At 44.7% G+C, this 26,259-nt stretch overlaps 1 protein-coding gene across 2 annotated transcripts in view; it reads right to left on the bottom strand.

The window, feature by feature from the left end:
- Positions 1-26,259, bottom strand: part of DPF2 (double PHD fingers 2) — an 80,393-nt gene that overhangs the window by 19,575 nt on the left and 34,559 nt on the right. Inside the window, exon 7 of one of the 2 annotated variants that reach the window (XM_082270933.1) lies at positions 8,985-9,026. The exons of the other annotated variant lie outside the window; for it this stretch is intronic. Within the exon in view, the coding sequence (XP_082127059.1) occupies positions 8,985-9,026 (42 nt within the window). The remainder of the gene's footprint in view (positions 1-8,984; positions 9,027-26,259) is intronic. 2 annotated transcript variants of the gene reach the window in all.

Raw genomic sequence — 26,259 nt, 5'->3', positions numbered from 1 at the left:
ATTTGGTAGCTAAAGGCTTCTGAAAGAAGATTGCTAATGCTGAAACTTGACCCTTGATGGTGCTCAAGGCTAGCTTCTGCTCAACCCCTTGTTGCAAAAAGGCCAATATTCGAGTCACCGAATAGGTACGTGGAGGAAATCCTAAAGATTCGCACCACGCAATATAAGTCTTCCATGTGTGATAATAGACTTTGCTGGAAGTCGCTTTCCTTGCTTTAATAAGGGTAGGAATGACTGAAGTAGACAAACCTCTGTCCTTCAGTACTTGGGTCTCAATGGCCAGGCCATTAAAACCAGCGACTGTAAAGCACGAAGGTAAATTGGTCCTTGAGACCACAGACACTCCCTGAGACGAAGTTCCCACGGAACGTCTGCGACTAACATGTCCAAGTCGGCCAGGCCGGCTTGAGGAGGCCAGCCTAGAATTTCTAGGACCACTGGCGCTGATTGGATCTGAACCAGGCGTCCCTAGAGCTATCTGGCCCCGACCATCCGAGAAAGTCTGGTCGTTTTCTGTTCCCACACATTTATCAGATACCTGATAGTTATCAGAAAAGGTGATCTTTTCTGGTTGAACCTCAGGGACCGAAGTCACCCGACTAGAGGCTACTTGGCCTATCTGGTCAACCAGATCCGATTCCTGTGAGGTATCGGGACTAATCTTAGGAAAAGGTAAAGGAAAAGATCTTTTCAGGGAACGGTAACTACCGCTTCCTGTGGTACTTAAATGTTGGAAGGGAAGAATCGCACCGGTAGTAGTGGTTGATGTTCGATCTAATGTCCTGAATACCGGTGAAAACGTCCCCCCACCCTGAAACCGGGTGGGGGCGCACCTTCAGGCTGTGTACTCCTTTGCTTCGGGTTTGGCTGGGTTGGTCCCCTTCTTGAACCCTCCTGGAGGAGTCTTGCCTTTCCCGCTAGTACCAGCCGGGCGTCCTTTATGGGCGGTAAAGAAAGGTCCTCGCTTGTTGCGAGGTCCCTTAGCTTTTGCAGCCTGTGGCAAAAAAGTGCTCTTGCCCCCAGTGGCATCCTTAATGATTTCATCTAGGTTGGCTCCAAATAGACGATTCCCCTGAAAGGGGAGATTGGTCAAGGTCTTTTTGGAACCTAGGTCAGCTGACCAGCATTTTAACCACAGCACACGTCTGAGGATCACTGCTAACTTAGATGCATGCCCTAATAGGGGAGTAGTGTCCAAGGCTGCGTCACAGATAAACCGTAGCCCTTGTATGATCTGTTCCATCAAATCAGATGTCTCCTGGGGAATATCTTTTCCCCTAAGATCTTGGCGTACCATTTTCGCCCATTCCGTAAGTGTCTGGGAAACTAGACCAATAACGATTACTGGTCTAAATGCTGACCCTATCAGAGAAAAGATAGTGCGGGACTCTGCTTCTATCTTTCGATCCACCGGATCCTTAAAGGACGAAGTGTCCTCCACTGGAATAACCGTGGCTTTATTCAGCCTGGAAATAGGCGGATCCACGACTGGTGGTACCGTCCATTTCTTAATGATGGATTCCTCAAACGGATAGCGTCTAGCAATACGCTTGGAAATAGTAAAGGTACGTTTAGAATGCTCCCATTCTCCTTTAATCTGATTACCAAAACATTTAGGTACAGGAAAAGCCTTCACCGTCTTGATGGGCTTATTAGTCCCAAAAGGCCTCTCTGTTTCAGTTGCCTCTGCCGGTAAAGCCTCAAGTTTTAAGGTTTCTTGCACTGCCACAACTAGTGCGTCCACCAATGCTTCTTCCTGAATTATAGCAAGAGAAGAAGCGTCCTCCTCACTGTCTGAGGGGGCTTTACCTGGGATAACAGCCCTTGCAGAGGAACCTGCAACTGCCGTGACCATCTCTGAATCTGAGTCAGAGGTGTCAGATGGTATAGGGGTAGGCGGGGGTCGTTTCCTTGACCCCCGTCCCTGACAGGCCGCCTCCACCCGAGCCACCATAGACTCCAAAATTGCTGTAAATGACTCTATACTCTGTGCACCGGCGGGTCCCGAGGCCCCCTCGAGGGAAACAGGTGGGGGAATATGTGTGGCAGGGTCCATAATAACTCCAGTTACTTCCTGGATAATATAATTCAAAGTAAAGAAAAAAACTTTTTTTTTTTTTCTTTTTTTTTTTTTTTTTTCTGACCCCCAGCGCCACAAAAAGCCCCTTAGTGTTACCTGCTTAGGGATCCCTATCGATCGAGAGAGAGAGAGATAGACCCCCAGGCTCACCACTTGATGCTCAGAGTTAAACTGCAACAGCTTACAGCGCTGTCTTGACAAACAGGAAGTCTTTTGGCTGGCTGCCCAGGAAGAAAGGAGGCGGCTCCGCCCCTCTGCATGCCTTCCGGCGCCTCCCCCAAGCTCCACGAGGTGTAGAATCACCTCAAACATGGCCGCCCCCATGCTGGAGACACGAGGCTACGCCAAAATGGCGGCTCGTGCGATCCAGCAAAAAAAATGGCGGCGGCCTAAACTGAATAGCGGTGTGCTGCAGGGCACACAACACTCTCTCTGCATGGGGATATGGCGTGGTTGGCGGTACCGGCCCTGGCGGACCGCGTGGCCGTTCGGGAGGCCTGCTAAATAGCTGGAGATCTGATTTGGAAGGCAGTCTACATGTCCGTGGCTTCTGACTGGTAGGTAGCTTATACTTAACCCATAAGATTCCCAGAATGCCACAGATTACATCTTTAAAACATGTATACAATAGATTGTTAGCTCCCAAGCCAAGCTTCCTGGCTTTGCACACATAAATCACACTCAAAGTAGGAGGATTTGTGACATGTTATAGGATAGAAAGGACTCTTTCTTACCATACAGAGAGGGGCCCGCGTTCACCACAAAACCCGTCAGGGGGAAAGGGGGAACATACTACTCACCATACCGGAACCAGGCGGGCACCAACTCCTGACAGTACCCCTCTCCACCGGGCGGGAGGGCTGTCGACCAATACGGACGCCGTGACTCATGGTCTTTGGCGTTTCAGCGAGACGTTTAACTCGCGGGGTCAGTCCCTTAATGGGACTTTGTCGCGGCCGACCCAGCGCGGAGCTATGGCCTGCACGCGCTCGTAGGCTGAACTGGGGTGACCACCGGATCTCAACATCCAGCCCGTCGCCCAGTTCAGCTTTCTTGCTTGAAGATCTCACAGGAACACTGGAGAAAAAAGCTGTCTAAAAAATCTTTTTAAGAAAAAAATCTTGCCAGGACCGAAGATCCCAGCAAGGTATCTAGGTCCTTACTCCTAACTAGACAGAAAATAACTGATTTGCTGAGGCAGAGAGAGGGAGGATATACCCTCTGGGACTGCCCCTAGGGTGTGGCCAGAGCTTTTTAATTTCCTGTCTAGTCCTGCTCCTGCGGAGGTAACGTAACCCGAAGGTGGTGTATCACCGAGGACTACGTCTGTCGATGAGCGCTAGAGAAAAACGCATATGAGCTTTATGGCATTTTTTTTTTTTTTTTTTTTTGTCCAGCGAAGCAGTGTGAAAGCCATCCTAACAAAGAATAAATGTTTTCAAAATAAAAGTTAATTTGAAAATATATTTAAAAAAGGAAAGAAAAAAAAAGGAACACAAGTACTGTACTAGGAAAAATGAAGCATTTCAGCACTGAGTGCAGAAATTCATTAATGTACATTTGAACAGAATGTACATGGGACTTGATGTAAAAGGGGTACAGTATATTGCATTTCTATTTCCTGAAAATAGGATGTTTGTACCACTAAAATCTTTGTGAAGTCCACTGAGGGACACAGGATGCCATGATACATTGTCAGGTTATATTGTTGCCTATTGAATATTGGGCACAGGTACAAGAGGTCATATACTGATGGGACATCCAAAAGCTATTCCACTTCGAAGTGGGCAACACTAAACAAAATGCTAACAGGCCTACAAAAAACAAAACTGGGGACTATCTGCAACACAACGAGCCACCTGAAGGAAATTATGCCAAAAGCTGGCATATAGATGAGGCCTGAAAAACCACAGAGAACATTTTTCTGAAAGAAGCAGTGGCTGTGAGATAAAGCCTCAAAGCCTGAGCTACATCCAGGCAATGTTGAAAGATCTTTCTACTGAACTAGTGCCAGATAGAGGGACAGAAGAACGAAGTCCTTAAAGGTCTGGACCTCAACACTACTTTACCCACATGATTAAGCTTAGATACTTGCCTTACAGCAGTGATAGAATCAAGAAACGCAACCTTGTGAAGTCTGGAAAGAGGAAAATTCCTAAAAAGGTTCATAGGGTGGTTTCTGAAGTGCTGGAAGTTTCCAAATTCAGATCCCACTATGTCGCAGGGAACAAACCGGGGAGCTTCATGCAAAACACCCCCCAAGCAATCTCTAAAATAAGACTTGACTAACATTGCTGAGGGTCGGATTAATGATTTGTAAAAAAAAAAAAAAAAAACTAAGATTTGTCAAAACAAAGATATATATACCACTACTGTGGCACTGTCCAACTGACTTTAGATAGGATGACCTTCTAGCTGGGAGGTCCAGAGTTGCAGGCAAAAAAACAAATTAACTGAAGTTCCAGGATGCTGATCAGGAGACTAGATTCCTCCGAAGTTCCCTGCATTGGGAAGGGGCCCTGGATTCTTCCTTGGCCCAACAGGCTGGTTTTCATTATGAGAATTTTCCAAAATACAGGAAGAACAAATTTCGCTGGTTCTATGGCTGGATTCCTAAGCCACTTAGCCAAAGAAAACTTGGTCTTTGGTGACAGACAAATCAGTCCAAACACTGGACTAACTTGTTCCTCAATGACAGAATGTTGTGTTTAATGCAGCAAGGAACAGAGCAGAGATTCAATTTTCTATTAGGGAAGAAAAAACAATGGCAAGAGCTGCGCCTAGGACTAAACCGAGATATTCCAAGTAACGAGTCTGTTCTAGCACTGATTTCTAAATATTCAGGATGCACATGAACCTTTGCAAGGTCAGGGCTATCTTGTCCATTAGAAACTATTCCGACTGTTCTCTCAGCAGAAGCTAGTCTAGATATACCCCGACAGGAATGCCAGACCTGACAGATTCAATGCAGATCTTCTGGGCCTAAATGAAGACATTCAGGGCTTAAGATCCAAGATAAGGCAGATGGTTTGGGAGGCCTTGGAATTACATGGTTTATGGGCAGACGGGTGCTGGACTTGGAGTTTGAGCAGCAATGAAAAGGACTTTTCTTATCCTTTAGCGAAGGGCGATTCTTCCCAGAGTGAGCCTTAAGATTCTGTGGCCGAGGAAGATGGAGTACTCCTGCCATCTGCTGTATCCTTGATGAGGGTATCCAGGGCAGACTCAACAAGGCACTATCTCTTAAAGGCTATGCAGAACAAGAGAACTTTTTTTTTTGTTTTATTTAACATTGGCTCAACATTCTATCACTTCAGTTAGTTAACATGAGGAGGGAACTCTGTCTAGACACTCATGGGAAATAGACAGGAGACCTGCAACCACCTTGTCCATGCTGCAGCTCAAACCTGCAGACCTACATTTTAAACATTGTTTGATCAAAGGATCAACTGCAGTGATGACCAGATCCCTTCTAATATTCTTAAACAGAATTTGAAATCTCAAGGTTACAGCTAAGACCAATTACAGTGCAGGATCTGCCAGGGAGAACAGAGCTCTAGAATGGACCTCTAGTAGTTGTAGATGGGGTCCTTAAATACAGGTACATCCTCCACTGGGATGTTAAGACACTTTAAGACAGGATACTGCCATATTCACACGAGGAGCAGCCCACTTTTACAAAAAGTCCTCCTCAAACAGGTACCGGATGCTTGGGAGGTACAAACATCTTGTCAGGAAATTTCCAGTCTTTATAAATGAAGACTGAACAGCAGGGTAACTAGAAAAAAGGTTGGAATCTTAGGAGCCGTAAAGAACCCTAGCCTGGGGACTGCACTATTAGTGGCTACAGGCTGATCCTCAAGTTTTAAAATTGGTGCGTATTGTACACTGTCTGAGTTTAGAGTGTTGGCACAAGATTACAACTTTATCCCATCAAGGACTGGAGTAATCCATCTTAAAAACAGAGGGATGCTGAGAGTGGGGGGGCCTGTTCTAGGCTTGCCTACATTTTTTACCCAGTGTCCAATTTTCTAGTAGGCAGCAATGTAACCAGACCAGTATATGACTTCCTGTGTCCCAAAATGGATAAAAAAAAAAAAAAAAAGAAACCCTTGGTTCCAAGATATTATGAAGCACCATGATACCTCACAAAAACAGCCAGCAACATAAAATAGAGTGCTTTTCACACTATAAGCAGAGCTGTTTTAAATGCAGACATCAGATGGCTGTGTTAAGATTTATCCCCTAAGAACATTTCTGAAAAGCTTATGACAAATATTTTACACCTTGAAAGGTGCTTAAATTTATTATGGCTCTGTAAAGTAGCAGAAAAGGGAAACTGGCACAAATACAAAAAAATCTGACTAATGAATAAAACAAACCAATGTTTAATGTGGAGCTAGCATGAGGTTAATTTTTTCATGCTAAATGATGCACAACACTCAGGCTGGGTTCACACTAGACATATGCCGGTTTTCGGTAATTCGATATATAGCGGTATTGCATAGCCACGGTATTGTTATTGTGGCATTTTTAAAATACCGAGTTTCTCTGCTCCTGGGTCTGACTTGTGAATTGATACATTTCAGTGAGCTGGATGACTCATTTACTCACACAGCTAATGCCTATCAGCATTAAGCCCCGGTTCACACTAGGGCGACCTGTGGGGCGACCTGGTCGCCTCACAGGTCGCCGCAGGTCGCCTCCCATAGGAAAGCTGCGGACCCGTTCTAATAGGAGCGACACAAGTCGCTCCGACCTAGAGAAAAAAACCTAGAAAAAGGGTCCGGAGCTTCTTTGGGGCGACCAGGAGGCGACCGCCATAGACTTCAATGTTATAAAGTCCGTGGCGGCCACGCCAGGCCTAAAGCAATAGTAAAGTCATTAATAGATAAAAACACCGGTCCTCCTGCAGGTTTAACCAATTAATGACTTTACTATTGCTTTAGGCCTGGTTCACATGTATGCGGGTTGGGGGCCCACATTTGCACAGGCATAGCAGCCCATTGATGTGAATGGGCTTGAGCTGCTATGCCTGCGTTTTAAGCTGAAAAAAGGTGCATGCAGAATTTAAAAAAATGCAGTGGCCATGAAATCCATCCTTCTTTTGCACCATGCGACTTACCTGCCTTTGATGCACACGCAAACTGTTTTTAAATGCCGTGCCCACGTATACAAAAAATGCAGAAAGCTTGCCAGAGCAGGAACTGCAGGTTAGTCGCATGGTGCAAAAGCAGGATGGATTTCAAGGCCACTGAATTTTAAAAAAATGCTGCATGCACCTTTTTTCTGTGGAAAATGAGGGCATAGCAGCCCGTTCAAATCAATGGGCTGCTATGCCTGTGCAAATGTGGGCCGCCAACCCGCATACATGTGAACCGCCAACCCGCATACATGTGAACCACCAACCCGCATACATGTGAACCAGGCCTAAAGCAATAGTAAAGTAATTTATAAACACCACCTCCTTCAGGTTTAACCACTTCTTGACCACAAGGATTTGCCCTCTTAATGACCAGGCCATCGGATTGGAGCCGAGCGCCAGGACCAGTTATCACCAGTTAGGCCAGACACTGCTTGATGACCTATTTTAGGCCTGGTTCACAGAGTCTGTACTGACGGACTATATAATAATGTGCATAAGTGAACCAAAGCCCCTAAATTCAGCAATGAAATTGAAGTGAGGTGGAAATTGAATAATTTAAATTTAATAATAGAATACCGTGATAATACCGTATACCGTGGCAAAACCTTAATCAATTAATCGCAGCATGAAAATCTGATACCGTCACAAGCCTAGTTCACACTGATGTAAATTGGATGCGGTTTCTTCACATCCAATTGGCATGACAAGAGACTGTGACCAGCTCTCAATGGATCCTGTTCCCACACATCCAGGGCGGCCGCAGTCTGTATTGCAGAAGAGTCCTCTGCATCTTCTGGTCCATTTCAGGTGCAAATTAAGCCAAAAATTCAGACTCGATTTTCACCTGCAACGGTGAACAGACACGCACCGGACCCCCCCGCTGTGAGCCGTGGCTAGCATGAAGCCAGCCTTACAGTTACAAATTACCTCTTGCTGAGATCACAGTACTCCTCTTGACAATACCTTCAGTTACTTTTCTTATCAGAAGGACAGACTTTCTTTCTAGGCATCATCCAGTGTCAGCATCTGCTTACGGGACTTAGATGCTGGCTCAGAGATAAAGCCATATATATATATATATATATATATATATATATATATATATATATATTATATATATACACACACACACACACACACACACACACACACACACATACACACAGGATGGTGCTTGTGCAGATCTTGGCCATGTTCACAGTTGTCTGACATTGTTTACCACCATGCTGCAGCCTCTCACCTTGCTACAAAGTTACAATGTAGCAGTTTGATCATTAAGGGAGAGGAGACTGGGGATGTTTTCTCTTGTCAGAATGATGGAGCTCAAGAACTGCTTTTTACTGATATAATGCAATCTTATAGGAAAACTGTAATATTGCTGTATATTGTGACATGTCAGGAATTGATTCATGCAGAATTGTAAAGCTTCAAGGTCTACTTTAAGATGGAATATGCCCTTTTATCATGTGATGTAGCATTCACAAGATAGAACTGAAAGCTACCATCAAATGAAATGATCCTACTACACACACTGAAACCATGTGCATATTATTCAGAACCAGTGCGCCAGGCAAGGAGGAGATTAATATATTAATAAAATGGGGGCATGATGGACAGATGGCACAAGTTTACAGACACCACATTAATGGCGGCTGGCATGGTTGAAAGAAGACAAAACATGCTAAGCTTCAGCGCCAGGAACACGGGCAAAGTAGGGAAAATGGCAAACTAGCGCCACAAGCGAGCAAGTTCAACTACCTCTTTCGGAGAATTTCGAAGTTTGCTTTAGTTTGTAACTGTCTGAAACGAAGAAAGAAAGAAATAGAGACAGAAGTGAGTAGACTACCTAAACAAAGAGAGCAGTGAGAGCAAGTGCAGCAAAAAGATGTTTTGACTGTAGAAAGTCCACCAAGGTGTTTTAAAGGAAAGCTGCATTCCAAAACTGACAATAAAGACGAAGAAGGAGCACCGAGGATACAAGTGTGCGACAAGTGCAGGAGCTTAACTTAAAACCACCATCCAAGAAACGTAGGTATATTAGAATTTTCCAAATGATCTTGAAGCAATAATACATATGCAATGCACATTTTTATAAAATCACTCGGCACTTACACATTTTGTAGAAACTAGTTTTTATAATTCAGTATACAGGGATACAAAAGAGAAGTAGAGTAAATGATCTAAATAAATAAAATACAAAAAAGGAAGTCGATAAGGTGAAGTGGTAAAGCAATATGGAAATACCATGCACACTATACAATGAAGAATTTTAGAAATGTATAGACGGCAGCGCAACAGTTAACAGCTTACAAGACTAGCAGGAGAACAAGTAATTTTGGCACTTAGATAACAAAACAAGCTTTCGTTGGCATATTAAACAGACCAAAGGGGAGCCAAAATAAATTCATTGTTAGGGTTTACATACACTTAAATATATCTAAAGCCCAAACATTTGTTTTATGTATTTGTTTTTTATATTTTTAAGAGCATAGGAAATGGTAAAATGTCTATTAGGTTTTTTTCCTTTATGCCATCTTTATCCCAATTGGGGGAGATTAATAGAGTAATATGCCCTCTTAGTATTCACCAAACAAATGTACTCATTGGAAGATTTCTTAAAGAGGAACTCCAGGATCCTGCTGTCATTGCATTTCCAGATCCTTCTCCCCAGGCTCTACTGGATCGTTTAAAAAGTGTTAATGAAAATTACTCACTTTTCATGTAATAGCCAATTTTCTGCCCCAGTGACTTCCTGCAATGCCTAGGGAAATAGAGGTTGCAGCAATCGTGTGTGCGTGAGGGCGGAGCAGGCCTGTCATTGGAAGATGCATCAAAAGTGGGCAGTGTCTGCCCACTTCAGCAAGGATGTAGTTACATCCCTATTGCGGAAAAATAACTACAGCACAGAAGTTACAAGATTGTTGGCTGGGGCAATACAGGAAATAGCAGTCACCCATCTTACAAAGCAGAAATCACAGGGAATAAAGCCTGTGATTTGAAAAAAAAAAAAAAAAAACATGAATTTTCTCTTTAATTAAAGAAATGGAGCACATCTCTGCCAAGCACGAGCAACAACAGCAGAAAAAGTTTCTGCTTGGAGTTTAGCTTTAAATGTATCCTGACCTTTAGCCTGGTAAATTTTTTCACTAGGGAAAAAAAAAAAAAAAAAGTGTAAAACTTCCCTAACTGGGACACAGACAAAAACCTGACAGGGGATCCCCTCACCACACTGTACAAACCATAAAATAAAAAAGTTTTGGCTTTAGATATACCAATTCCTAAGCACAATAACCAATAATCAAAATGTCTTGTACTGGCCTGACTAACAAAGAACATTATATTTCTGCTCTTTAGAAATAGCACTTAAAAACCCAAAAGACTAAGACCATGGTTACCTTTTCATAAAATTAGTAGTCCAGAACAATACACGAAAATAATACAATACATTTGGTCATAACATTTAGCCTTCCCAATCAAAATATGCTCCTCATATTCTTTAATTACTCTACTCGTAATGACAATAAGGGTACCACCGTAGATACTAGGACATTAAAGGCTTGCAACATTTCCTAAACCGTCACCAGCATTTGCTCTGTTCTCTAAACATAGCAGCAGTGACTACTCATGAAAATTCCTGCATCTGACAATCACGTTAACTTAATATAACTACATACATATTCATTAGGAAATGTTGGGTGGATGCTTGCTGCTCTCTTTGGGACTGCTGCAACAAAACCTCTGAACCCCAGTTCATAGCTCTAGCCATCAACTACAATGAGGCCTAGAAAAGGTCACTGTGCTTACTGGATACTCCATGCATTTTAAATGCAGAAAACACAGAAGAAGCAGAACTGATTGGGTAATAACTACAAATACTTTTGACTGTCAATACTGTCCCCCCCTCCCTTTTCATTTGATGGTTGCAGTTCACCTATCAGCCACTTCCTATCTACATAATTGCCTTGGACAACCGTGGACCATGCCTGCAGAATGTGTGCAGGTATGGTCACCTGCAGTTCTTACTGGGGGGGTATGTGACAGATATGTGACAGAGTGAAAAAGCAGGAGCAGAGTTAAAAGACAACTGCCATCCCATGGCACAGAGTGCCTGAATAAGGGGCTTCATTAAACATTCACCAGGTATTTAGATAAAATATGCCCATTTAACAGATAACTTTAAAAATTACTTATTTTAAAGTTTATATAAGAATTTAATAGGTGGGTTCAGATGTACTTTAACATTTATAGACCATTGTCTGTGTCAAGATAAAAGGTGTCCATATCTATTTTTTTGAATGCCAAACATTAACAAGAGAGCATCAGTGGAGAAAAAAAATCCCACAAGTTAGTAGAAAGAAAAAAAATGGGATTTTTGACTTACAGTAAAATCCATTTCTCCGATGTTCACCGACAGACACAGCTCCTGATATTCTTAACCATTGGGTTATACTGGCCCCTACAAGAGTAGGACACTTCACTAGACAGAAAAAAATGCCCATGGGCAGTCCCAGAGGGTATACTCCCAGCTCTGCTATAGGCACTCAGTATAGTTACAAGCAGTGTCAGGAGAAATAAAACTCAAGAGGGGTGGGAGCCATGTCCGTCAATGGACATCAGAGAAATAGATTTTACAGTAAGTCAAAAATCCCATTTTCTCTTTCGTTCATTGATGGACACAGCTCCTGATATTAACCATTGGGATGTTCCAAAGCAGTGTAAAACATGAGGGGTGGAAACAGCAAAAACGAAATTACCGAGGCTAAATTATAGCCAACCAAACCAACTGGAGCCCATCTGAAAAAAAACGCACACCCTCAAAGAGGATCAGGTCCTCTTAAACAGCAGCCTGCCTTGTGGCCAAAAGAAGCATCCGCAAATGCCAACACATCCACTTTATATAACCTTGTGAGTGAGCGCCGACGACACTGAAGCCTGATGACAAAGCCCAGGAGGCACCAAGCACCCTAATAGAGTGTGCCTTAACAGGGAAAGGTAGAACCTAACCCCTGAAGGAATAGGCCTGAATCAGCAGCTGCCTGTTCCATCTGGAAATGGTGGCAGAGGAAGTGGACAACCCTTTACGAAGTCCATCCTCGAGCACAAAGAGTCCGACTTCCGTATCTGCCAGGTACACCCTAATTGCCCGGACCACATACAAGGTATGCAAGGCAATTTCCTTCGGATGTTTAGGCCTGGGGCACAGGGAAGGCCACACAATGTCTTCATTCAAATGAAAAAAAAAAAAAAACCTTTGGAAGGAACGGTGGCCGGTGAACCACATCCCTATGAATCACCAGGTAAGCTGAATGAGAGGGAAACGCCACCAATTCCAAGTCTAAGCAGGGGAATCTCCTGAAGAGCCTGAAAGGCAGGCTTCTAGAGAACCGAAAGCACCAAATTGAGATCCCAAAGGGGGCAACGGAGCCCGCACTAGAGGAACAAATGTCTGACACCCTGAAGAAAAGGTACACACCAGGGAGTGTGGGGCCCAATGTCGTTGGAAAAAGACCATGAAAGCCAACACCAAGGCCAATTTCTGTTCAACCCCCCATTGAAATGAGGTCAAGATTCGAGCCACCGTGAAGGAGCGAGGTTGAATCCTAAGAGACTCACACCACACAATGTGCAACTTCCACGTACGATGGTAGATATTCCTAGAAGTAGATTTCCTAGCTTTCAACAGGGTAGGAATCACCGACTCAGATAAACCCCTATCCTTCAGCACCTGGTGTTCAACAGCTAAGCCGTCAAAGCCAGTGACTGTAAAGCAGGATGGAAGATTGGTCCTTGGGACAGCAGATCATCCCTGAGAGGAAGCTTCCTTTTTTTTTTTTTTTTTTTTATATATATATATATTTTTTTAAATTACAAGGACGTCAGCAACCAGCAGCACCAGATCGCTGCACCAAGCAGCCCGGCGAGGCCATTACGGAGCCACTAAGATGACCCTAATCCCTTCTTCCTCGATCCTGCAGCGAAGTCTTGGCAGAAGCTTGGGAAGGAAGACATAAATCAGAAGATACTGACCCAACGGGGCCACCAGCGCGTCTGTGGCATCAGCCAGAGAATCCCTTGACCGAGCCACAGACCTCTGCACCTTTCTGTTGAGCCGAGATGCCAAAAGATCCACCTTGGGGGTGCCCCACCAGAGACACAGTTGATAAAACACCTCCGGATGAAGGGACCAATTCCCTTGGTCCGTCTGACGACCAGTTTTCCACCACAGGAAAGTGTACGGCGGAGGGGGCTGGAACAAACTGTTCTTCCCAACTTAGAATGCCGGCTATCTCCAGAGCCGCCAGGACACTTCTTGTGTCCCCTTGGTGATATGTCCTATACAAAGGGAGGAAGGGTTTGCCCGGTCAAAGCACTGGAAAACGAAGCCACCATATCAGGGACTCCTTCATTCCCCGACTCAGCAGGATTTGATTGTCCAGAGACTGCGGAGTCTTGTCCTATTTGGTCAGAATCTCCCTTGCAGAGACCTCGTATGGAACTGTGCAAACTGAACTGCCTCAAAAGGTAGACACCTTCAGGCCCAGCACCTGCATGCAAGTCCGGAGGGATGACCATCTGCTGGACAGCAGGAGACGAATTGCAGCCTGTAATTTCTGGAGTTTGTCCAGAGGAAGGAGAACTCTGGCTAAGGCCGAGTCCAGAGTCAGGCCCAGATAGTCCAGCTTAATGGAGAGAACCAGAGCAGACTTCTGAAAACTCAGAATGTAGCCAAACTCCCGCAGAGTTTGCATTGTGATCTCCAGGTTTTCCACCAGAGCAGGAGACTCCGCTCACAGGAGGAGATCATCCAAGTAGACCAGTACCGCGATCCCCTGTCAGCGTAACAAGGCTAGCACCGGGCTAACACTTTTTGTGAAGACCCAAAGGAGCAGAGGCGAGACCAAAGGGTAATGGTACAAGCTGACAATGCTCCTCTCCCACAGCAATGTGGAGAAAACGCTAGTGACTGGCACATTTTGGAATGTGAAGGTAGGCATCCTTGATGTCAATAGAGGGATGCCACCACCGTTTAAATGGACCCCATTCTGAATTTCTGCACACACACAAAGCAGTTTAGCGCCTTGGATGTCCAGGATTGGATGCACTTTGCCTTCCTTCCTGGGAACTGTGAACAGGTTTGAGTAAAACCTCTGAAAACGTTCTTGGAGTTGGACCCGGGACAATCACCCCTTGAAGTAACAGGTCTTGTACCGTGCCAAACAGGCCCTGCAAGCGGTCCTGGGACAGGCGCTGGAAGGAAAGAACCTTGCCGGGGGAGGACAGCGAAACTCGATCTTGTAGCTGGACCGAATTACTTTGTGGACCCATTTGTCTTGCACCAGGGCTCTCGGCTTGCTGAAAAGCTTCGAGCCCTTGTCAGTTGACCCTGAGGGATGAAAAAAAGCTTCTTATGAGCCAAGAAGGAAGGCCCACGTCTATGACGAGGCTCCTTGCCCTTAGTAGCTTGCAGAAGAAAAAAGTACTCACCCCCCTCCCCCCCCCCCCCGTGAGACCTTTAATGATGTAATCTAGGGCAGTTCCAAACAGGAGGTCTTCTTGAAAAGGAAGATCAGTCAAGGCCTTTTTAGAAGTCTGGTCCGCAGACCAGCACTTGACTTGACACGCCGAAGGACCACTACCAAAACAGAGCCGAGCCGCATCCAAAGAGGCATCACAGATAAACTGCAGCCCCTGGACCAGCTGGCCTGCCAGCTCGGCAAAGGCAGGGGGGAGCGGTTCTCAATCCAGGTCATGGCGTAAGAGCTTAGCCCACTCGGTCAGAGTTTGTGACATCAGGGCAATGGTGAATACCGGCCTCATTGCGAACCAGCCAGAGTGTACACATTGCGGGCCACAGTCTCTGCCTTCCTGTCAGCCGGATCCTTAAAGGCCGAGGACTCTACAACCGGAATCATGGTTGCCTTGTTTAATCTGGAGACCGTAGGGTCCACCACTGGTGAAACAGTCAACTTATTAAGGATGGACTCCTCATAGGGGTAACGCCTAGTAAAGTGCTTAGGGACCCCACAGGGATGCTTCGGTCGTCCCCACTCCTTAGTGACAATTCTTTCAAAATAGGCAGGGAAAGGAAACACCTTTTCCACTGTGGATGGCTTGAGAGTGTAAAAGGCAACCTGCGCCTTCGTCACCGCTGCATCCTATATCTTCAGGGTCTCATGCACAGATCTAATCAGTGCCTCTACCAGCGCCTTTTCGTACGTGGTTGCAGCAGACGTAAAGGAATCATCCTCACTATCAAAAGATTCCGGGTGCGAGGTTGCAGACCCAGCAGGGTGACCCACGTCCGGGGGCGCTTTTTGCCAGCCTGTTGCCTGAAAGCCACCTCCACCAAGGACACAAAGGACTCCAGTGGATTAAGTGATGGTCGGGACCCGGAGGGCCCGGCAGCCTCAGATAGGGGATCAGGTGGGGAGATGTGCTCCAAAGACTCCATGAGTCACCAGGGGGACCCCACAATAAGTGTAAAAACACTGTAAAAAGGGACAACCCCCACTGCGCTGGCAGCACCACCCGGTCGTCCGGCACATGCACTAAGCGATCTTTAGCAGGGAGGGAGAGGACCCCACCAGACTCACCACCCAGCAGAAACAGGGATCTGCAGCCACCAGGAAAATCTGCACTACACTTATGGCAATCAGGAAGTGAAAGTATCCAGGAGTCAGCACCGGGGGATGAGGAGGGGTTCCCACCGCCGAAATCGCAGCCCACAGGGATCCACTGTAATGGCCGCCGCTATTTTCAAAGGCAACCTAAAGCAAAATGGCCGCTAGACTACACAAACATGGCTGCCGTATATAGAAACACACAGGCTACAACAAAATGGTGGCATCACAGGGCTTACAAGGACCCAGGAGGGAACCCAGGCCTCAAAGACAGATCTGGGCAGGACAGGGGGCCCAAGCAGGAGCCCCCCCAGGTACTACTACCGCCCCCCCCCCCGCACATTTGGTCAATCGGTTGCCGACGGCGCCCCCCCCCCCCAATCACCAGCTAGCTTCCTGCCCCCACCCTAGGAGGTGGACCACACCACCCAAACAGCCTCAGCATATCTGGGTAGGGAGGGGGGGCAGGATCAGGGACACTGGAAAGGGGGGTGCCCGATGGGAAGGAGGGGAACCCCAGGGTCGACTGTACCAAGTACGGACCTATATCCAAGCCAAAACCCTCCAGGGGGAGAGGGGGGGGGGGACAGCTACTCTCGCTATTCCATACCAGGAAACAGGCGAACACCACTCCAGAGAGAACCCCTCTCCATCTAAATGGGGGGCTGTCAGCCAGGAGGAATGCTGCGATTTAACCTGAGACCCGCTCGTATGCGAGGCTTATAACTCGCAGGCCAGCCCCTGTCCAGTGTGGCTATGTCGTGGCAGACCTAGCTCGGAGCTGAGGTCAGCGCGCACGTGCTCGCTGGCCAGACTGGGGTGACCACTGGATCTAGATTATCCAGCCTGTCGCCCAGTCCAGCAATTGATTTTAGATCTCACAGGAAAAATCCAGGTGAAAAATTTTCTATCTAAAAAAAAAATAAATAAAAAAAATTTGCTAGGACCAAAGATCCCAGCAAGGAACTAGGTCCTTAATCCTGACTAGGCAGAAAAAAACTGAGTGCCTATAGCAGAGAGAGGGAGTTTACCCCCCTGGGACTGCCCATGGGCGTAGCCAGACTTTTTTTCTGCCTAGTTTCCTACTCCCGTGGGGGGCAGTAAAACCCAATGGTTAAGAATATCAGGAGCTGTGTCCATCAATGAACGAAAGAGGAACAATTGTTTAATCTTTATTTACCGTTAGAAAAATTGTTAGATTGATTGCACTTCAAAGTGATCATGCGACTTGTACCTTACAAAGAAACTGCAAAGTGAATCAGTTTATCTAACTTCTTGGTTTAAAAGATTTGTGACAGTATGCCCCACAGCCAACAGGCTGGAAAATTAGGAAACCATGGAAATGACTTTGGACAGATAAGCAGCCCTGAATGGTTGTAAAACCTAAAAAAGTAAATTAATTGGTACACTGGCACAAAACTGGCATATCTATAAGGAGGAACAGGCTTGTATTATGAATAGCCATGTCTGCCACCATAAGTGCTCGTTCACATGGATGTGCTACAGTGTACACCCATGCGAGTGCCATGTTTGCCTGCATGAGGATGCACAGATGTTCGTGCATTCCCAAGCAGGCAGGCTCATTCATGTCAAATGAGACACAGCCGCTGCGGCTTCCACTTTGACAGCCTTGCTTGCATGGCCTAGAATGCGCACTATCTGCATTTGGTGCCATGCATCCACACGGCTGTCAAAACGAAAGCAGTGGCTGTGTTTGTGCAGCCGCTATGTCCCAATTGGCATAAATGGACCTGCCTGTATGGGGATGCACAAACATTTGTGCTTCTCCATGTGGATAAAAATGGGACTCGCATGGGTGCACACTGTAGTACATTCTTGTGAACAAGGCCTCATAGTGCTATACTAATCCTGCATCTTTTTCCCCTTCTAGTTTTGCAACAAGGGAAATTTGAATAAAATACAACAAAAAAAAAAAAAACAGTATAAAAGATGAACAAATGTAACTGGATTTTGATCCTGAAAGTTTTTTTAATGGATTAAACTGAAATGAAAAATATTGAGGAAAAATAAGCATATAAGTAGGTGAACAAACCATGCCTTTTCTAAATAAACATTGCAGCTAACCCTACTACACCCTAGAAGGACAATCAATGATAAGGGTCATATCCATCTATAATCGGCTATTTAAAAAAAAATTTGATTTTTCTTACAGCTTACCTTTAAAATCCTTTTTTTTGTAGTACATCAAAGGACACAGAGCAGCCATAATATTTACTATCTGGGTTATACGCCACCTATAGGTGAATGGACACTGGCAACCAAAAAGACAGGAAGTCCCCCCCTATATATATAACCCCCTCCCATACAGGAAGTACCCCAGTTTTGTAGCAAGCAATAAACATCCCAGACAAGAGGGGAGGGACCTCTCTGTTCTGTTATGTACTCCAAGAAAAGGACTTTACAGGTAAGCTGCAGGAAAAATCCAAATATTCTTTATCGTACATCACGGAACACAGAGCAGCCATAATAATTACTATGTGGGACGTCCCAAAGCAATGCATTTGAGGGGTGGGGGGGGGGGGGGGACGCTAAATATGAAAAAACCACCATCAGGCCGAAAAGATCTACATAGCTGCCTGCAGCACACTGCGGCCAAATGCAGAATCCTACCAGGTCCCAACATCCACCTGAAAGAATCTAGTGAACGTATGTACTGAAGACCAAGTAACGGCCCTGCAAATCTGAGCCACAGAAGCTTGAAGGCGAACTGCCCAAGAAGCACCTACTCTTTTGGTAGAGTGTGCCTTTACCGGAAAAGGTGGAACCTTCCCCTTTATTCCATACACCTGGATAATTACCTGACAAATCAACTGAGAAATTGTAGACCTAGATGCTGCCTGCCTTTTCCTTGGCCCTTTTGTCAGCACAAACAAAAAGGTCGGTCTTCCGAATCTGAGCGGATTCAAACAGACCTTAAATGCACATACTACATCGAGAGAATGGAACAACTTTTCCTCTGCTGTTTGAGGATTTGGAAAGAAGGCAGGCAGTATAATGTCCCAATTCAAATGAAAAGCGGACACCACCTTGGGCAAAATCCCTGGGTGTGGACAAAAACATCCTATCTTGATGCAAGATCAAAAATGGTTCCTTAAAAGAAAGAGCCGCTAACTCGAACACTCTTACTGCAACCAAAAAGACTAACTTGCTGGCCAAAAGAACCAGAGGAATATGCCGAAAGGGCTCAAAAGGCTGTTTCTGCAGAACCGCCAGGACCAAACTTCAATCCCAAGGACACAACGGTATCCTAACTGGCGGAAGCATATGCAGCACCCCTTGTATAAAGGCTCGGAACAAGGAATGCAAAGCAATCGGTCTTGGAAAAAAAAGACTGACAAGGCTGAAATTTGACTTTTAATAGTGCCTAAGGCTAGCTTCATATCTACCCGTACTTGCAAGAAGGTTAGAATTCTCCCGATTATATATTAAACAGGGATGCCACTTTGTGGCCTCACACCACACCAAGAAATGTAAGACTTCAAGGCTCTGTAATAAATGCCCTAGAGACTGGTTTCCTAATGTTTATCACGGTAGAGACTGCAGGATCAAATATACTACTCCGCTCCCTCAAAATTCAGGCTTCAATAGCCAAACCATCAAATTTAGAGACTGTAAAGCAGAGCGGAATATCAGATCCTTAGAAAGCAGATCCAGATGCAGTGGGAGAGCCCATTGCCTTGCCACCGCCAACCTTAGAATTTTCGCGTACCAAATCCTCCTTGGCCAAGCTGGAGCCACCAGGATTACTGGTTTCCCCTCTTCCTGAATCCTGCGCAAAAGTCGTGGCAGCAGCTGAACCGGGGGAACTACTCCCAGGGAGTCACCAAGGCATCCACTCCGACTGCAAGCGGATCCCTGGTTCTGAACACAAATTTGTCCAACTTGTTGTTGAACCTGAATGCCAACAGATCTACGTCCAGGACCCGCAATCGTTGACAAATTAATGCATAGATCTCGGGTTGTAAGGACCATTCCCCTGGAAACATCTGCTGGCTACTTAAAGTCTGCCTGCTAGTTTTCTATTCCTGGAATGAAAACCACTGACAGGCATGGAACAAATTTATCCGCCCAGGATAGGATGTAACCCACCTCCTTCTGGGGTGACTGACTCTTGGTGCCCCCTGTTGGTTGATATAGGCAACAGCCATGGCATTGTCAGATTGTACCCTGACAGGGCAACCCCGAAGTCTGGGAGTCCAGTACCTTAATGCCAGACAAACCGCTCAGATTTCCAGGATATTGATGGGGAAGCTTCTTTCTAACCAGGACCATTTCCCTTGGACAGTGACTTACTCCAGAAATGCTCCCCAGCCGGAGAGACTGGCATCTGTAGTCACCACCTTCCAGACTACTGGAAGAAAGGATCTCCCGCTCTCCAACTTCATGGTTGCCAAACACCAACCTAGACTCTGACGTACCCTTGGTACTAGAGACATGCGGCAATCTAGGGCCTGGATCTTTTTGCTCCAGGCTGAAAGAATGTTGTTCTGTAAAGGTCTGGCGTGGAATTGGGCATAAGGAACTGCTTCGATTGAGGACACCATCTTCCCTAGCAACCTCATACAAAGACGTACAGAAGGACACTTACGATCTGAACTAGATACTACAGGGCTACGACCTTTCTTGGTGGCAAAAACACCTTTGCCTGTACTGTGTCCACAAGGAAACCCAGATACTCTAGACTCTGAACCAGCTGAAAAAAGCTAAATTTTCCAAATTTAGAATCTAACCCAGACGTTGTAAGAACTGAACTGCCCAGAACACATTTTGATTTAAAGAGTAGAAGCCGACCGGTCTACAAGTAATAGTTCGTTCAGGTATCCTCGTCCACTGCTTTCCTCAGACCTTTGAATAGCCAATACTAGAGCTAGGGTTTGTGTGAGCACTCCATCGAGCGGTGGCTAGCACGAAGAGCAAGGCTACAAACTGAAAATGACGGTCTTCCACCGCAAAGCGCAAAAACCTTTGATGGGTCTGAAAAATTGGCATGTGAAGGTATACATCCTTGACGTCTATAGCTGCTAGAAAATCTCCTCCTTGCAGAGAGGCAATGACTGAGCGAATGGATTCCATTCAGAATGTGCAAATGTTTAAGAATTGGTTTAGAGCTTTAAGATCCAGTATGTGTCTCACATCCGTTTGGCTTGGGGACTATGAAAAGGTTTAAGAAAAAAAAACCCGATTTTCCAGTCGTCTGGAACTTCTGTAATCACTTCTTGAGACCTCAGATGGTCCAGAGCCAGAAAGAAGTTTATTTTTAGAGGATCTGCAGGTATGTTTGACCTTACAAACCCGAGGATGAGGAAACACCCGAACTTCTAGTTTGTACCCCTGCAAGACTGTGGGAATAACCCAGTTGCCCTGAATTTCCACCCAGGCCTCCGATAACTGTAGCAGCCTTCCCCCAACCCGAGTGTGGGCATTGCTTCACAAGGTAGATTTAGAGCTAGGCTTGGTAGGACTCTAAGCCCAGGGTTTCTTCTACCCTTGACCTGAAGGCTTGGCTCTAGATCCAGATGGCTAAGGCCGTCTACACTGCCTGGGATTAGAAGTACTGGGAACCTAAGCGTTAGACACCTTAAAAGAAGGACGTTTACTTCTCACTGGTAGAAGCGCACTCTCCCCCCCCCCCCCAAATCTTTTGGATACACACTACCGTTTCCTAAGTTTGGGGTCACCCAGACAATTTCATGTTTTCCATGAAAATTCACATTTTAATTCATCAAATGAGTGGCAAAATGAATAGAAAATATAGTCAAGACATTTACGAGGTTAGAAATAATGATTTTTATTTAAATAATTTTGTCCTTTAAACTCTGCTTTCATCAAATAATTCTCCATTTGCAGTAATTACAGCCTTGCAGACCTTTGGAATTCTAGCTGTCAATTTGTTGAGGCAATCTAAAGAAATGTCACCTTACGCTTCCTGAAGCATCTCCCACAAGTCGGATTGGCTTGATAGGCACTTCTTGCGTACCATACAGACAAGCTGCTCCCACAACAGCTCAATAGGTTTGAGATCTGTTGACTGCGCTGTCCACTATTACAGACAGAATACCAGCTGACTGCTTCTTCCCTAAATAGTTCTTGCATAGTTTGGAGGTGTGTTTTGGGTCATTGTCCTGTTGTAGGAGGAAATTGACTCCAATCAAGCGCTGTCCACAGGGTATGGCATGGCGTTGCAAAATGGAGTGATCCATAGACCTCAAACTTAGATTTGTCTGTCCATACCACTTTTTTCCAATCTTCCTCTGTCCAATGGGTGTTCTTTTGCCCATCTTAATCTTTTTCTTTTATTGGCCAGTCTCAGATATGGCTTTTTCTTTGCCACGCTACCTAGAAGGCCAGCATCCTGGAGTTGCCTCTTCACTGTGGACGTTAAGACTGGCATTTTGCAGGTACCATTTTTTAAAGCTGCCAGCTGAGGACCTGTGAGGCGTCTATTTCTCAAACTAGAGACTAATGTACCTGTCCTCTTGCTTAGTTGTGCACCGGGGCCTCCCACTTCTCTTTCTAGTCTGGTTAGAGCCCATTTTCTTAAGGGAGTAGTACACACCTTTGTAGGAAATCTTTAGTGTCTTGGCAATTTCTCGCATTGAATAGCCTTTATTCCTCAGAACAAGAATAGATTGTCGAGTTTCAGAAGAAATTTCTCTTTTTCTGGCTATTTTGAGAGTATAATTGAACTCACAAATGCTGATGCTCCAGATACTCAACTAGCTCAAAGAAAGGCCAGTTTTATAGCTTCTCTAATCAGCACAACAGTTTTCAGCTGTGATATCATAATTGTGCAAGGGTTTTGTAATCATCAATTAGCCTTTCAACACAATTAGCTAACACAATGTACCATTAGAACACAGTAGTGATGGTTGCAAGAAATGGGCCTTTGTACACCTATGTAGATATTCCATTTAAAATCAGCTGTTTCCAGCTAGAATAGTCATTTACCACATTAACAATGTCTAGACTGTATTTGATTAATTCATGAATGTTATCTTCATTGAGAAAACAGTGCTTTTCTTTCAAAAATAGGGACATTTGTAAGTGACACCAAACTTTTTAACGGTAGTGTATTTGTCAAGATCATAACCAAATAGGCGCTTCTCATGAAAGGGAAAGCCAGCTAGCAATTTTTTACACATTAATTCCGCAGACCAACTTTTTAGCCACAGGATTCTGAGCATATGAACTGACAGAAGAGCAAACCGTGACATTTGCTGTTTAGAGTCCTTAAGAGCATCTACTGCAAAACAAAAAGCCTGAGGGAAATCTGCTAAATCTTCAGCAGACTCTCCCTGGGAAGGAAAACTCCTGGACACTCGTTTAATGCGGTCTTTCAAAGACTGACAAACTCCTATAGTTGCCGCTGCCGGTTGCATTGCAGACCCTGCAATAAATAGCAAAGGAAGCTTTTACTAAAGATTACAATTTTTTATCAGCTGGATCTTTAAAAACCTGGGCATTATCTACAGGACATTTCTGTTTACAGAAGAAATAGCAGCATCCACTGTAGGCATACTCCATTTTCTTGTGAATTTTTCCTCCATAGGATACAAAGAAACCCTTTTGGGAGGAATAAAAATTTCAGGATAATAGATATAAGGGAAAAGCCTAAGAATTTTTAGGATGGCGCAACAAGACCAATGAGGGAAAAGACTTGAGAAATCTCTCAGTTAGGTAATTTAAAACTAGTCTCTCTTTCAGAGAGACTGAATTAATCTCTGGGATTGAGTGGCAGAGAATGGCTCCTCAGACCCTGACTCCCCAGAAGTGGAATCCTCTGCTTGGCCTTCTTCTAAGCCATTTACAGCTACTTCTTTCACATCCTCTGCACAATCCTCAACTAAAACTCCTCAAACGCCACGCCATCTCCGGCCCTTACAGCGCATGTGCAGCGTGCTATGTGCATGCCAACGCTTCACGGACAGGTCCCCTCCCGGTTCCAAGCATCAGGGGGGTTGAGAGCAGAAAAAAGGCTTCCAAGCATTCAAGGTACGCAGGCCACAACTGAATACACATACTGCCTCTAGTGGAGGCATATAACATGCCACCTGGTATCTGTTAAGTTAGAAGGTAACAGTGCATCATAATAAAAATGAACTTACCATTCCCGCCGCAGGATTCTGCCAATAACTAGTATCCCATCTTCACCCATCACGGTGGGTTCTGTCACTTGTCGACCTTCAAGGACCGAGTCCCCCACATTTTTGGGGCCACTCCCTTGGACCTGTAGGGCACTCTACCAGAAAGCCTTTGGAGTTAGTCTTACCAAGGGTCCAGCGCCCAAGAGGGTCGCATTACAGGCAATATCTTGTTTCGTTTTACCGAGGCTCAGATACCACCCTTTTAGTCTTCCACTTTTGGATGGATCTGATTGCCAATCCACTTGGATCCAGAGATCCTAACCAGGATCATAGTATAATCTTTTTTCTTCTAATGGGCCATACACACTATAAGATTTTCTGAAGACTTTTTCCTTTAGACTTACCAAAACCATATAATATGAGGTCAAACCTAAACACTTTCAATTTGTATGCAATCTGGCAGGCCCTTCTACTACATAGAAAAGGTAAATCTGAAGGAAATCTAACCACAAAAGTTGGATAGTGTGTATCCAGCTTTACTCTAAAAATATGGAGAGTTTCTCCAACCATGACCATCACCTCTAAGACACTGGTAAAAAAAATAAATAAATAAGGTACTTCCAGTATGGGAGGGGTTATATAGAGGGGGACTTCCTGTCTTTATGGATGCCAGTGTCCATTCACCTATATGTGGCGTTTAACCCAGATAGTAATTAATATGGCTGCTCTGTGTCCCGTAGTGTACAATAAAGAAATCCTATTGTCTAAATGTATGTGGGTTGAGAAACAAAGATTTTAATTTTATATTGCTAGAATTCTCATTTTACAAATTCCAATAATCAGTCAGGAATAAATAGTCAGGAGACTATAGAGTAATTTAAATTCCAAAAAAAAAGCAAACAATGGTAATATAAAAATGAGAAAAACCACATATAAATGCTTATTTATATTTGGCAATTTGAAGCCTCCTTACGGTTCAATGTGACAGATTTTCATACAGCTGCGTGCTTTAGCACAGATGGTGCCCTGGGTTTCGCAGCTGTTATATGTATCTCATTGGTTTCTGGATGTTTGGGCACAGATAGGAGTTCCTGTTTCACACTGTAAACCTCTGACACACAGCAGAGGTGTACATAAAATACAAAGCAATTGTGAGAAGCAAAATATTAAACTAAAAAAAAAAAAGACTCCGTGTACAGCAGAATTTACCAAACATCTTACAGAAATATTAAATAGATATAACAATAGCACACTGGGGTACATAGCAGTAAGTTGAATTTGTGGCAAATATGGGACAGATGTATTATATTTGGGCAGCTTCATTCATAAATCCCCCCTGAGCACTGCTATAGAATAACCATCCAGGGCCATTTTTTAATTGGGAGTCTGTTTTCAGTGAATTGTTCATCTTGAGAAAAATCTCTAATCTCTAGTGGTAATTTCCTTGCAGACCTGTGCAAAGCTGCCGCAGTTTGGTGTCATGATTTTAAGCCTAGTTGTTGCAAATAAACAAAAAAAAAAAACTATCAAATAGTTCATTAACTGACACACAGCTTGTTTAAATGTGTCCCTAATATGCTTGATAAATGTCCCCCATTGTATGCTGAAGTGCGGCAATATACTACAAGTATAACATATACAGGGAGCATGGGGTGGCAATGGCAATCTAACAGATAAGATCCTTGCCCAATAGTGGCTAGATTAGGTGACTCATTTCATGTCTATGGTCCACTTAAATTGATACTACAGTAGTACAAATTATTCCCACAACTGTGGTTTACTAAATATTACATGTATCAGACGGTATTCACATTGCAATGCAGAACAACAAGAGTGATTCACCAATCCAGCCACTGTACAAGGGAGCGTGATGTTTGATTCAGCACATCACACTGCTTTTTTTTATAAACTTTATGTAAAGCGCACAACACGTACACTTCACTTCAGTAGGGCAGCGGAATGGGCTGCGCTGCCTTATATTGCAGTGCGGTTCAGTATGGTGCGCTGCACAAAAAGCAGCATGTCTGCATTTTAGCGCAGCACTAGGCTGTGTTGAAGTGTAAATGGGACACATAGAAACAATTGTAAAACGTCTGTCACAACATATAGCGTGGATTATCCCTAAGGAAAATAATTGGCACTGTACTTCTTGAAAAACAAACTTTGAATGGCAGACATAAGAAACCCATATATCAGTGGATGATTGCGTTAGACAGCTAAATCATCATAATATATTGGCCATCAACACAGTCAAATCTGAAAAAAACAGCTGGTGGATGCTGGAGCCAAACATATGGACCATTAAGC

The sequence above is a fragment of the Pelophylax lessonae genome (assembly GCF_965119305.1).
Source record: "Pelophylax lessonae genome assembly, chromosome: 10".
In the NCBI taxonomy this organism is placed as follows: Eukaryota; Metazoa; Chordata; class Amphibia; order Anura; family Ranidae; genus Pelophylax; species Pelophylax lessonae.
Note: the sequence above shows the minus strand (reverse complement) of the source record. Positions and strands in the feature narration are given on the sequence as shown.